General features: G+C 34.8%; 1 protein-coding gene across 1 annotated transcript; it reads left to right on the top strand.

Annotated features, from left to right (window-relative positions):
• The first annotated feature begins 451 nt into the window (after nucleotides 1-451).
• On the top strand, nucleotides 452-4,405 carry LOC132605456 (aluminum-activated malate transporter 8). The gene is made up of 6 exons (XM_060318599.1): nucleotides 452-732; nucleotides 1,028-1,168; nucleotides 1,868-2,140; nucleotides 2,691-2,815; nucleotides 3,022-3,165; nucleotides 3,846-4,405. The coding sequence occupies exons 1-6, from the start codon at nucleotides 456-458 to the stop codon at nucleotides 4,371-4,373; spliced, it is 1,488 nt and encodes a 495-aa protein (XP_060174582.1). The 5' UTR covers nucleotides 452-455; the 3' UTR covers nucleotides 4,374-4,405.
• The last annotated feature ends 10,013 nt before the right edge of the window (nucleotides 4,406-14,418 follow it).

Genomic DNA, 14,418 nt, shown 5'->3' with positions numbered 1-14,418 from the left:
AGATTACAAAAGGCATTGAGCATTACCTTAGCAACACAATACAATACGTCAGAAAAAAGTAAAGAATGTCCTCAATATTTTTCTTAATTTCTGAAGAAAAGGCAGTTTTAAGTTCATTTAAATTAAAATATAGTTCAGATCCAAGTAAAATCCCAGTCATCCACTTCTGAAATTCCCCTCCTTTTTGATCCAGAAAAATGTTCTAAGCAAATACAAAAAGATAATTAATTAAAAAACATTTGTCCTTCTCATGAAAGATCTAAGAAGAGACAGATATTCATGTGTAAATGAATAAAAAATAGTTCACCCAACTTTTCTAGCCTACTATAAATAATTAGACTTAGCTTGTTGACGTATTACTCCATATAGTGCACTCTCCTTGACTTCTTCTCCATAACAACACCACCTTTTATTCAAAACTTAGCCATAATTTCCAAATTAATCATCCATTCCCAATGGAGATTAATAATTCTACAAGCCCAGCAAAAATCAATGTCATTTCCCATCTCATAGGTTTTCCAAAAAAGTTGAAGGACAAAGCTATTGAAATTGTGAAAAAAACAAAGAAAATTGGAAAAGATGATCCAAGAAAAATTTGGCATGCATTTAAAGTGGGATTAGCTCTCACTTTAATTTCATTGTTTTACTATTATAGGCCTCTTTATGATGGCTTTGGACAATCAGCAATTTGGGCTGTTTTAACTGTGGTGGTTGTTTTTGAATTCACAGCAGGCAAGTTCTTTTATCTTTTATCCTTTTTAATTTTTGTTGTGATAATCATGTGGTGTTTGAGTTAGCTTGGCTGCTCTTTGACTAATGTCACGGGACACCTATAATATCAGAAAAATTTATCCAGTAAAAATTGGATGGGAAAGAAATCACCTTGTATTCTTGACTCCGTTGGAATTTTTGTATCTTTTTTATTTTAATTCATGGCTTCATGCAATAATTTTCTTTCCAATTGATGATTTTATTAGTATATATTTTCAATTCTAGAGATATTAATTATTCTTTATTTTCTTTTCAGGTGCAACTTTATGCAAGTGTTTAAACAGAGGTTTTGCCACGTTGACCGCTGGGGCATTAGGTGTTGGAGCAAAATATTTTGCTGACTTGTTTGGAAAAGAAGGGGAGCCCATTGTTCTGGGGTTTTTGGTCTTTACACTAGGTAGGAAATTATGCAGGTCAAAACATATTATAATCCATAATAATCTTCGTGAAGTAATTAGGAGAGAATAAAAAGTAACTTCAATATCTCATTTACCAAAAGGAGCAGGAGAATGGTTCATAAAACAATAATTTAACTACAGAAATGACATATAAAAGATTTCTAAGTACATTATTACATTGAAGAGGAATAATAGGAACGTTAAAATTGGAACTTGTTGCAGAATGCTTGCAAATTAATTAAAGTATATGACCATTTCACTTAATATTAAGTTGTTAGAAAGAATCACTGTGTCTATGTTTAATGATCAATCGTATATGTCTTCAACTCTTGGCGTTCATTATCATTTAATGATGTCTATTCAACTGCAAATGCTAAAATCAGAAAGCCTAACCGACGTACGTAAGTGTATCTTCGCCATAATTCAATCCTTTTAATTTGAGCTAAAAAAAAAAAAAACTATTTACGTGATCGTATTTCCAACATAATCAGCCTGATTTCATGATCCAACTAAAATCTTGAATCACTAGCAAGAAGAATCTGAGGCAAGTGATCAGTAATTAGAACAAAAAGATTCATTAGATAATAAACGATTAGTTCTAACTCATTTCTAAAGATTAATCAACCATTCAAAGTGCTTTTCTTACCTATTCTTGATAAATGAAAATTTTAATCAAGTTTATTTTTGACATAACGCAGGTGCACTAGGTACATTTACAAGATTTTTCCCCCATATGAAGAGGAGATATGACTATGGAATTTTGATTTTTGTGTTGACCTTCAGTATGGTCACCGTATCTGGTTACCGTGTGGATAAAATATTGGAACTGGCTCATCAACGTCTGTCCACCATTCTTATTGGGGCTGCCACGTGCATGATCATTTCCTTGGTTGTTTGTCCTGTTTGGGCTGGTGAAGATCTTCACAAACTTGTTTCTAGTAATCTTGAAAAGCTTGCAACCTTCTTAGGAGGTCAGTGAATATTCATGTTCATTTTGTTAGATTCCACATTTCCGCTCGTATATATGTATTGATAGTATAATTTTTTATTTATTTTTGTATTATCAAGTTAAGGATAATTAGATTTTTTTTTTTTACAAAAGCGGAATTAGTTTCTTAAAAAATAAGATAAATTACATGCTATAACATATTAAATACACTGATAGTATAAATAAATTTATGATGTAAGTCACTCTCTCGACTTCAACTTCTGTGGCAGTATATATTCGGTACATAATTTTAAAAGAATAATAATTGCTTTTGGCGCTTCTGATCTTAAACCTCTTATAACATTTTTGTAGCTATACAGAACTAATTCGATTAAGGATAAAATAATAAATTTAAATTATTTTTATTTAAATATAAAAAAATATCATTTTGAGTAGATTGATAAGAAAATAGTGTCTTATAAAATAATACATGAGGATATCATTACTTATGGGAAATTCTTTTTTGGTGTATGATCCATGTGGGGCAAAAAAGAATGAAGGAATGAATTGCTAATGTACATTATTTAATGCAGGTTTTGGAAGTGAATATTTCAGCTTTTCAGAGATTGATGAAAGTGGAAAGGCCTGTAAGGAAGACAAGGGATTCCTTGGAGCCTATAAAGCCGTCCTTAATTCTAAGGCCAATGAGGAATCTTTGGTGAGTAAAAAAAATATTTCAACTCTCCTAATTCTCATTGACAATGTAAATCTTTTTAATATTGTTAGTGTGTATCATTTAATTTCTTCTAATTAACGTGTTTTAGAACGATGACAAATTAAGTTTTTTTTCTAGCATGAATGCCACTTCAGAATTACTGAGTAATTAATTTGTTGTACTGAATGTTTATTTATTAATTGTTACAGGCAAACTTTGCATGGTGGGAGCCTGGTCATGGGTCTTTTAGACTTCGTCATCCATGGAAGCAGTATTTGAAGATTGGTGTCCTTTCCAGAGAATGTGCCTGCCATCTTCAAGCACTTAGTGGCTACTTTAATTCCAAGCCTCAGGTATAATATTAAATTATTTAATTTAATCATATAAAATTAGTATAGTTTTAAAAAGTTTTACACAATCGTAAAGTGCAGACTTGCTTTCAAAGTGATACCATAATGGTGAAACACGATTCCTTCCCTGAAATAGAAGGCTGCTCCTCCTTTTGTTTTTTAAGGTCAATTTTGTCCATATCAAAGGAGTTACTGAAGAATATTCTGAATTTTCTTAATTACGAGAATTGTTTTTAGTATTTCATGTCACAATGTATGCGTCATACATTTGTTTTTAGTCTATGCAAAAAGAATATACTAATGATTTATTAGTTAGAATTTGCGCATGCTACTATGAACTTTCATTTTATCACTAATAAAATGATTTAGTGTAACACAGATAAATATGACTTGTTTTAGATCACATGCTTCAATTTGTTTTCTTTCTTAAAATTCAGTTTCCAATCAAACATAGCCACATAAATAGGAATCTAAATACTAATATAAGTTTAATCTAGTGATCTTTACATTATTAGTGTAATTTCACCTCCTATATGCAATATTACTTATTTATTCTGCTAAATAAAAAATTACCTTAATAAGTGATCCGATTGTGCAAATATTTTTTCTATAATATTAGTACATATATGAAACTTAAATACTTAATTTTATCTCAATCCCTAATTCTTCTACATTATTTTCAGGCACCAACAGAGTTCCACAAAAGAATAGAAGAAGCATGCACAAAAATGAGCATAGAATCAAGTAAAGCCCTAAAAGAACTAGCTTCTTCCATCAAAACCATGACACAACCGTCGTCCTCCGCCGCAGAAACCCACCTCCGCCACTCGAAAGCCGCCATCGACGACTTTAAATCCATACTAGCCCCCACTGAAACCCTATTACTCTCTAGCAAATTAGACCTTCTTGAAATATTCCCAGCTATAACGGTTGCATCCATACTCATTGACGTTATCAATTGTGTTGACAAAATCTCGGAGGCAGTAGAGGATCTTTCGGTTCAAGCACATTTCAAGAAAGAAAAGAATAAAAATAAGGAATCTTCTTCGTCACCGGAGAAACCGCCACCTCAGCAGCACCTCCTCCACCGTGGAATCGTGAAGCCCGTCGTCGACGTGGACGACGTTGAGGGTGGTGATTCTGTTGTGATTGAGATATGCGGTGGTGGCGCCGCGGCAGCGGTGGTGGAAGAGCAAATAGTGCGAGTGTAAATATTTTTGCTAGCTAACAATAGTTAGCGTAGGAGAGTTAAAAAAAAAAATGAGAGTAGTATGGGAGGGAAAGTAAAACGAACTTTTTATGTAGTAAAAACTTTCCCTTCTAATTTAGTTTTGCATTTAGTTTTATACTATGTTGCTTAAATTCTTAAAAACTGACGCTGAATGAATATTGAACTTTCCAAAAACAACGTATTTTTGGAGAATTCATTATGAGTGCGATATCATTTTTAAAGAATTTGATCAACATAGGTTGTATATACGAGTATGTGGCTTCTTGATAGGAGCAACATTTTGTTATTTCTCTTTTAATTAAGTAATTTGCTCTCGATCTTTTTCTTTTTGCAACAGTTGTATATATGAGTAGCGTCTGTGTTTTTTCTAATCTGAATTATAGATTAACAATTAAATCGATAGTGTTAGGCTGCAAATAAGTGAATTGTCTTAGAGATAACTATAGCTTTTGAAGATATGAACAAGATTATAATAATACAAAATAGACAATAAATTATGTAGACACAATAAAATAACAGTAAACAAAGTAAGAGTTATAAAATGTGCAACCACACATTTTAGAAGGGATAACTATACAATCGTTACAAGTAAAAGAAAAAGAGCGGACAAGTTGACTATGCAATTTAATCAGCAAACTTAGTCCTCTTTCTAATTCACATTACTAACCCGTCACCTCTGCATTCAGTGTGTTAACTATTAATCCATAAACTTGTACAAGTTTCCGATTCCTTGCTTCTGTTGTACAAACGTAGTTAACTTAAACTAAAGAAAAACAGTGAAAAGAAATCCAATATAGAGAACTTTAAATTAAGAGGTGAAATATAAGACTGAGTGACAATGCCACGTTTCTTCATTTTTGTCTTCGACTTCTTTGCTATATGCAACCCCTATTTTAAAATCAAAGAGGGGTTGGAGAGGAGCCCGGGGGGTGGGGCGTGGGGGTGAGGGAGTGGGGAGTTTGACAGGCTCTTTGAAATGGATAAATGGAGGTTTGCGGGTACATTATTTCGTATGAAAGAGGCCATTTTTAAGGAAAAAAATGATTTCTAGGGGCCGGAGTCGGTGAATTAATTTTTGGTGTTTAGTTACTAACATTAAAAGGGAGAAAATTAGTTTCTTACCTATGGATAAAAGTTGTTTTTCTTGTTACAAATTAAAAAAATTCAAAAGAATATTATCATGAAAAAGGACTTCCGTCATATCACATGACATTATAGTAGAAGGGAAAAGAAAAAGAAAGCACAGGTCAGAGAAAATGGCAAGTACGATGTTTCATTTCATAAGCAGAAGCCATCACATGATTTCCTTAGAATAAAAAAATGATAATCCGAAAATGATAGTACTATATGATAATTTTGATAGACATTTGAACGTATTAAAGGCGCGTAAGGTCATATTCTGTACGACTTGTACCAAAAATCTGTAAAGTCGATGGGCACCTGTTTTTTTCTTTTGGCAACACTAATGATGCTCACCAGTTGAAGTTAATTAAACGACTAGCTAGATTAGGACATTAGGTAAACATTATGGCTAAACGCATAGTCATATCACCTATATATTGATAACGGCATTGCTTCCACATTAATATATAAATAATACTCCAGTAATTTTATTTTGCTACTCCCAAAGTATGCCAAACAAACAACAGAATATACTAGGCCTTCTTGTACCATTTGTATCAACAACTCACTGATTTTTCACCTTTATTAGGAGTGTTTTATTCTCAACGAAGAATTCTTCGGACTCAGAATTTAGATTTAGTCGGACAGTGAAGTGGGTATCGGACACCGAATGAGAAATAGTAAAAAGATTCATTGTTTTTTAATCAAGTTATATATATTGGGTGATTGAAGCGCTTTTCTCTCAATGTAGATATTCTCAGACCCGAATCTAAATTTATCAGACCCTAATGTAGGTATTAGACGCCTTGAGGCTTGAGAGAATAAAAAAGAAAACTCACAATTTTTTAATCAAATAATATATAGTGAATGCAGTGATATTTCACACCCCGCTATATTAAATTCTAAATTTGCTTTCCGTTTATTTTGTTTCTTTTCTTATAATAAGGATATTATAATATTTATAGCTAATACACGTCATAACAAAAATCAGAATAACATCGGACCAATAATATAATTCGTGTGAGTTAGTGTCATCCTAGATAGTAATAATTACTATTATATGTCGTAATAATTCAAATAAAAACACTTCCTAATTTGTTTATCATTTTTAATAGTTTTTAAAAGTACATATAACTCCGATCCTTATTCGCTAATAGGTTCGCTATCTTATTTTTGCTCGCTGAAGCCACGTGTGAGTAAGTGAACCTCCTGGCTCTGTCATGGAAATCTTGAATGTCCGTTTTTCAACATTTCATAAAGCCTACATAATTTAACGTGTTTACTAACCATGTTACAGTATAAAATTGTGTACCTTTGTTTTCAGTACCGTCTAGTGTTCAACTTGCTTTTGGTGTTTTTATGGGACAAGTATAAGTGCTAATATAATTAACTGAGTTCCAACCTGTAGGCTTTTTTTTTTTTTTTTTACTAATAATCAAATACATAGGTTAATTAGACATCATCTTGGGCACTAGGGCTCGTTTGGTAGCTGGTTAGAATTATACAGGTATTAGTAATGCAGGATTAATTATGTAGGTATTAGTAATGCACGTATTAGTTATGCAGGGTTTAGTAATGTAAGTATTAGTTATGCATATGTTAGTAATGTAAGTATTAGTTATACATAAATTATTATTTTTGATGTTGGTTTGTTATTTTAAAAGTTAATAAATATTATATACTTTTTAAAATTAAAATATTTGTTTACAATTACAATTAAAATATTGTTTTGCGAAATATTAAAATAATATAGTAAAATATATATAAAAAAAATTGTTTAGAAAAGGAAAGTATTTAAGTGGGGAATGATAAGGGTAATATTGTCATTTCAACTTCTTATTCATGTATTAGTTATTCCATCTTCTACCCCGCATAAAATAATACATAGATTCTCTCATAAATTATACATGTATTAGTTATGCGGGTTTTTAAATTGCAAACCAAACGTTGTACTAATTTTATACATGAATAACTTACTTTCTAACTAGCTACCAAACGCTGTATAAGAATGCAGATATTAATACATGAATAAGGTATCTCTTTACTAACTACCAAATGTGATATAAATTAATGCAAAAATTAATACATAAATGTTATAGCCCGCATTTTGTACGTTCGGATAATTCGAGATAATTGCGAGAAGTTAAGGGCAAGACTATCTTCCAAAATTATTTTAATGAACAAGTTGTTTATTAGTATGGAAATATTGAGAAAGGTTAAGGGTAAAAAGGGAAATTCGCAAGATGACTCATAGAAATATGGAGGAAGGCTAAGGGCAAATTTGGAATTTGAAAAATAAATTTTACATGAATTACAAAAGAAAAAAAAATGATGGGCTTGGAAATAAAAGGGCCAAGTGTGGCCGTCCAAAGGGGTATGGGCCAAGGCCCATATGGAGGCTTAAAATAAATAACCAAAAGATGACTAATTGGGTCATATTTTTCATCTTCCATATTTAGAAATTTCAAGAAGCTTGAAGAAGAAGAACAACAAAGGCCATTCGGCCATAGCTCCAAAAAATTAGCTCCATGGAAAATTGATCAAAAAAATTATTTCTTCTAGTATTCCTACTAATTTGAAGGCCCTAATTAACATGGGGAGGTTGTTGAAGCAAGCAAATCATTTATTTGTGCAATTTCAATCCTAGCCGAGAAAGAAGATGAGTGGGAGAAAGGTTTGTATTCAATCCTCTTTTACATGTGTTATGAATGATTTATGTATGTTGAAGTATGTAGAATGGATGAAATTCATGAAATATGTATGTGTAGGGTGATGGCCGAATAGGGGTGGTATTGTGAAGATATGATGAATTGATTTTATTTAGTATTTTGATTGTTATAGATGTGGATTCCATAATAAAAATGGAGATTTGATGGCTTGAAATGAAGTTGTAATTGTTGTGGGAGTGTTGAAGGAGTTAAATTGACATTAGTATAGTTTCTTGTAATTATGAGAATGAAGTTGTTAATGCATAGACTATTATTATAGTTCATGAATTTGGAAGGAAAGAATGTGTTGTTGTTGGTTATGTTGAGTTGAGAAGAATTCGGGCGATAGGTATAATTCATGAACTTGAAAGAAGGAAATGTGTTGCTATTGTTCTTGTTAAATTTGGAAGGTCTTGGGTAAAGTGGTATGTTGATTGGGTTGTTTTGAATATTATGTGAATTGTTTGAAGTATTTTTGAATCATGTTAGAATGATTTCGGATTAATACTTGAATATAGGATCATTGGTGTTAACTTGACTATATGTGATTGAATTGGATATAAATGAAATGTCGTTGAATTGTATGACAAAGGTTGTTAATGTTAGAATGCGTCTTGAATTGATTGTTGATGTTGTTGGCATGATTGTTGGTATTGTTGTTGATAATTTGGCCGAGTTGAATTCTCGGATTGTTGGTTGATGATTTGGCCGAGTTAGATTCTCGGGGATGGTGTATTTACAGGGGAAATGCCGGCAGAATATAAATGAATTCATTTGAAGGACTAAGACTAGTATATGATGATGAATCTAACGATTATGCGAATCTTCTTGAATGTAGACTAGCAAGCTTGGACAATTAAGCGTAGCTAATTGGACGTGGGACAGGTATGTAAGGCTTACCCTTTCTTTCTTTTGGCATGATCTTTGTGAAACGAACAGACGATATGTATATGATTCCAAAGGAACTCCCATTCTTAGAGCTACTAGGATGGCTAACGTTCTTGATTTCCATAAGCTGTCCCATATGGTTTTGATGCGTACTTATGATGTCTGAAGTTCAGTTTGATATGTTTCCGAATGGCATTCGAGAGATAATTGATGTGATTAATGTTTTGGTTTTCAAATGATAGCACGTTTGGTTATTCCATCGAGTCTTTGATACATTTTGATACGTACATATGGTTCCAAAGGCTCTGTCGGATGTGATCCATAACAATATTCGAAGGGTACCTAACATGATTATGGCTTTGGTTTTCCAAAACTGGCTTCTGAAACGCTTGTAGAAGGTTCTGTACTTCAAACGCTCATAACTTTCTTATACTAAGTCGGATTGACCCGAAACTTGTTTCTGAGCCTTCAGGGGTCGGTGAGTATACTTGTCCATCGAGTCTTAGAATTGATTTATATACACATGGTTCTCACTACTCCGCTCGTGCGTGCTACTATTATATCGTTCGCCGAGCCTCGGGCCGGTTATATCATTATGTGCACTATGTTATACTCGCCACTAACATGTTATGTCATATATGGATCGGAGCCGACGCCTCGGCAATATTATATGGGGTTAAAGGGATCGGAGCCGACGCCTCGGCAACATGATATGTTCTATTTTCTGTATATATATGAACAGGAAATGTTTTTTTTTCAAAGGAAGTATTACTATGGATATATGTATATAATATATATATGGATCGGGCTGCACGTTCCGCAACAGTATAATATATGTATGGATCGGGCTGCACGTTCCGCAGCAGTATAATATATATATGGATCGGGCTGCACGTTCCGCAGCAGTATAATATATATGGATCGGGCTGCACGTTCCGCAGCAGTATAATATATATATATATATATGGATCGAGCTGCACGTTCCGCAGCAGTATAATATATATTTATGGATCGGGCCGAACGTTCCTCGGCATTAGTATGTTATATATATATATATATATATGGATCGGGCCGTACGTTCCTCGGCACTAATATGTTATGTATGGATCGAGTCGTACGTTCCTCGGCACTATCATATTACGTATGCATCAATTATATGTATAGGTATATGGTGACATATGATGTCGGCACGTATGATCTGTGTTTGGAAAGTAAGTATTTTGGTACTTTGGATGTTTTACTCATTTTCGGTACTTTTTCTGACATATAACATCGGTAAGTATGATTTACGTTCGGAAAATAAGCACCTTGGTATTCTGGTTAATGTACTTACTTTTTGTACCGTTGTTCCGATTATGGTTCTGTTTTCTGTATTCCATGCCTTACATGCTCAGTACATATTCCGTACTGACCCCTTTTATTCGGGGGTTGCGTTTCATGCCGCGCAGGTACACCCAGATGAGTAGAAGCCATTATAGAAGATGTTCCAGCGGCGTTGGCAAGCTCCCTTTGCTCCTGGAGTGCTGTTGAGTCAGAGTACACGTGTTATGATTTCTGATTGGAGTTAGAGACTTTGCAGACAGAGTCGTGGGTATAGAATGTCAGTTTTGTAAGCGGCTCCATCAGCCGATATGTCACTCTGTGTTATGTGATAAATTCTACATGATTACAGATTTTGTTTGATTTGAGAATAACGATGAAAAAGAATATTTCTGAAAGCCGTACTATGTATTTCATCTTTATTTGATTTAAAAGTCTAAGAAGATTATGTGTGCACTAAGGGTCTGAGGGTTCGCTCGGCCCTAAGTAAGGGTCGGGTGCCCATCACACCCTAGGGAGATTAGGGTGTGACAATAAATAACTTGCCTCTTGTCCAGCTACCAAATGACCCCAACAGGTTTTGACCCAAATTGAGGAAAACTTAGGGTGTGTTCGGTATGGAGGAAAATATTTTCCAAGGAAAATGTTTCCTGTAAAAATGTTTTCCTAGAAAATAAGTGAATTTCCACTTATTTTCTCATGTTCGTTTGGGTAGTGGGAAATAAGTGAATTTCTTACTTATTTTCTCATGTTTGTTTGGTTGATAGAAAACGTTTTCCGAAAAATAGTCATTCAAGCCGCACCAACTCCAACCCAACCCCGTACCCCCAACCCCACACACACCCCACTCCCACTCACCCACCTACGCCCCCACCCTTCCCCGTCCAAAAAAAAAAATCTTTTGATTTTTTTTTTGTTTTTTGCACCCCCACCCCAACCCTCACCAACTCCTACCCAACCCCATACCCCCAACCCCACCCACACCCCACTCCACGCACCCCCGTACACACCCCCTCTAAAAAAAATTCTTTTGATTTTTTTTTTGTTTTTTGCACCCCCACCCCAACCCTCACCAACTCCAACCCAACCCGATACCCCTAACCCCACCCCACTCCCACCCACCCACCTACACACCCCCTCCAAAAAAAACTTCTTTTGATTTTGTTTTTTGGTTTTTGTACCCCCACCCCAACCCTCACCAACTCCAACCCAACCCCATACCCCCTACCCCCACCCCACTCCCACTCACCCACCCCTACGGCCCCACCCCCTCCATTTTTTTTTGGGTTTTTGCACCCCTACCCCCAACCACTCCCTCCCCCCTCCCCCCACACCCTACCCCTTCCCACCAACCCCTTCCCACAACATTTTTTTTGAAGTTTTTTTTTTAAAAAAATTTCTACACGACCACATCCCCCATCACCCCCCTCCCCCCTTGCATGGAACCCATACCACACCAACACCCCTCCTTTCCAACCCCAACATTTTTTTTGAAGTTTTTTATTGTCTTTTGCTGGTTTCTACACCCCCTACCCCAAAAACAAAATCTTTTCACCACACACCCCCACCCCCCCCCCCCAACCCAAAATACCCCATCAACCCTTCCAAAAATTTTAGTTTTTAACCACGCAAACATTCAATTTTTATAATTGTCAACTTCTTTTCAATTTTTTTTGGAGGGGGGGGGGGGGGTGGGGGTGGAGTGCAAAAAACTAAAACAAATGTCAAAACTCTTTTTTTCAAAAAAACATTTTTGTAGGGGGGGGGGGGTGGGAGGGAAGGTGTGGGGTGGGGGTGCAAAAAACCAAAAAAAAAAAAGGTCAAAACTTTTTTTTCAAAATTGTTTTTGGGGGCGGGGGTGGAAATAAAAAAGTCAAAACTTTTTTTTTCAAAGAAAATAATTTTTTTGCTGGGGGGCGTAGGGTGGGTGGTGCAAAAAAAAAAAGGTCAAAACTTTTTTTTTCAAAAATATTAATTTTTTAAGGGGGGGGGGGGTTAGGGGGTGAGGGGTTAGGGGTGGGGGAGGCGTGGGGAGCGGGGTCGGGCGGGGTGTAAAAAAAAAGTCAACTTTTTTTTGTCAAAAAAAATAATTTTTTGCGGGGAGGGGGGGAGGGTGGTGGGAGGGGTAGGTTACGGGGTTTGAGCGGGGAGATGCAAAAAAATCAAAAATAATGTCAAATGTTTTTTCCATAAAAAAAATATTTTTTGGCGGGGTGGTGGTGGGTGGGGGTAGGGGTGAGGTGGGGTACGGTGGGGTGGGGAAGTGTGGGGGTTGGGAGTGGTTGGGGTTTGGTGGTTGGGATTGGGTTAGGTGATAGTAGGGTTGGTGGAATGAACTTGTAAACTTGTTTTCCATACTTTTATTAGGGAAGTCATTTTCTAAATTTTGAGGAAAGTGTTTTTCAAAAAAAATATTTTTCAAATTTTTTTATCAAACGAACATGAGAAAATTAGAAAATATTTTCCTCCATACCGAACACACCCTTAACTTGGAAGCTAAGGGATCAATTCTAGCTACTTCTGGACTTTGAGTTGTTTCCCACTAATATGCCGGCCAAAATTTCAAGTGGGTACGATGATGAATATATAGTAATATACTAGTACGTTTCTTTATTAGAAAAGACTAGGAATCATCCTAGGGATCAGTTCAAAGTGAAATATTCACTAGGAATTGACAGCACTTATGTTACAAAAGCCTTTCGGTTCCATATTGCACCTACCCATAAATACATGCTGGAGCGCAATATATTACTACCGTACAATAATTTAGTACAGTACAAAACTTTTTACGGAAGTACTGCTAAACGTTTCTCTTTTATTATTATTATTTTTATTTGAAAGTTACCCATGAATTAGTAAGAATTCGAATTAGTAAAGGTCAAGAGGCCACTAGATATATTTGAACTCTCGACATTGTTGTTAATTGTGACGTCTTGACCACTTGACTATATTTCAACACAGGTATATTAAACCATTTTAAATCACGATCAGCTCATGATAAGACTATTTATTTTAGATCGACATATGATATATGGATTAAAAGAAGAGAGCACAAAGCGAGGCGTTTAATTTATCGTTGTGTTGGATAACTAGAAAGCATGGTGCATGAGCCAACGAGTTTCTACTTTTACTATTTTGAAAAGAAAAAGTGACAAAATAGTATCAAATTATTTCTTGAAGTGTATAAAATTTAAAATTGAAGAATGTCCAATAAATATATGGTTCAAATATCTAGCTATAATAACATAAAGAATATCCCCAACTCTTTTCAAATGTGTAGACTGATCTAATCATTACTTTTTGACATTATTACATGTACATATTTGACTAGAATCTATTGAAAACTAAAGCAAGAAATCCACTATAATTTGTTGGCATGATCAGTACCTCTCCTTTTCAAATAATTCATCTCTAATGCTGAAAAGCAGGTTTACTTATGCCTTTTTGTTTGTTACAAACGAAGCTCCACCCTTCAAATTAGCATGTTTCAAGTTTAATTAATGCAAATTAGAGAAGACAACATGCATCCAACAATTATTATTTTCAAATGTAGATGTAGGTTCCCTTTTTAGAACTTCATAGATGCTTTTATTTGGATGCACATAAAAAATAAAAATAAAAAAGAAGTATCATTGAGTCATGTGAAATGCAAAAGGAATGTAGAGACGTGGGTTTGTCTTGCCTCGAGCACATGATCTCATTATGCATTTCAAGTTTTCAACATGCTCAAGTTAGGTAAAAAAGAAAATGTCAAAAGTGGATGCTCAAGTTCGGCATTATATTTCAATATAGCTCGTTTTAGCTATTCATGAGTTCGCAATTAAATATTTATACATATTAAATAACTTTTTTTAAAAAAGAGACAATCTGATGCACAAAGCATCTCACATTAACAAGGTTGGGGAAGGGCCGCACCCGCATCCTAAGGGATGTGATGTAAACAATCACTTTTTCATGGCTCGAATCCGTGACCTATAGGTTACACAA

This window comes from Lycium barbarum, chromosome 8, assembly GCF_019175385.1.
Source record: "Lycium barbarum isolate Lr01 chromosome 8, ASM1917538v2, whole genome shotgun sequence".
NCBI lineage: Eukaryota > Viridiplantae > Streptophyta > Magnoliopsida > Solanales > Solanaceae > Lycium > Lycium barbarum.
Note: the sequence above shows the minus strand (reverse complement) of the source record. Positions and strands in the feature narration are given on the sequence as shown.

What these genes read in the sequence shown, in the direction of transcription:
- LOC132605456 (XM_060318599.1), top strand. Translation starts at nt 456, where the DNA reads ATGGAGATTAATAATTCTACAAGCCCAGCAAAAATCAATGTCATTTCC. An exon ending in AGGCCAATGAGGAATCTTTG is followed by an intron (nt 2,816 to 3,021) that starts GTGAGTAAAAAA and finishes TAATTGTTACAG; the next exon opens with GCAAACTTTGCATGGTGGGA. An exon ending in ACTTTAATTCCAAGCCTCAG is followed by an intron (nt 3,166 to 3,845) that starts GTATAATATTAA and finishes CATTATTTTCAG; the next exon opens with GCACCAACAGAGTTCCACAA.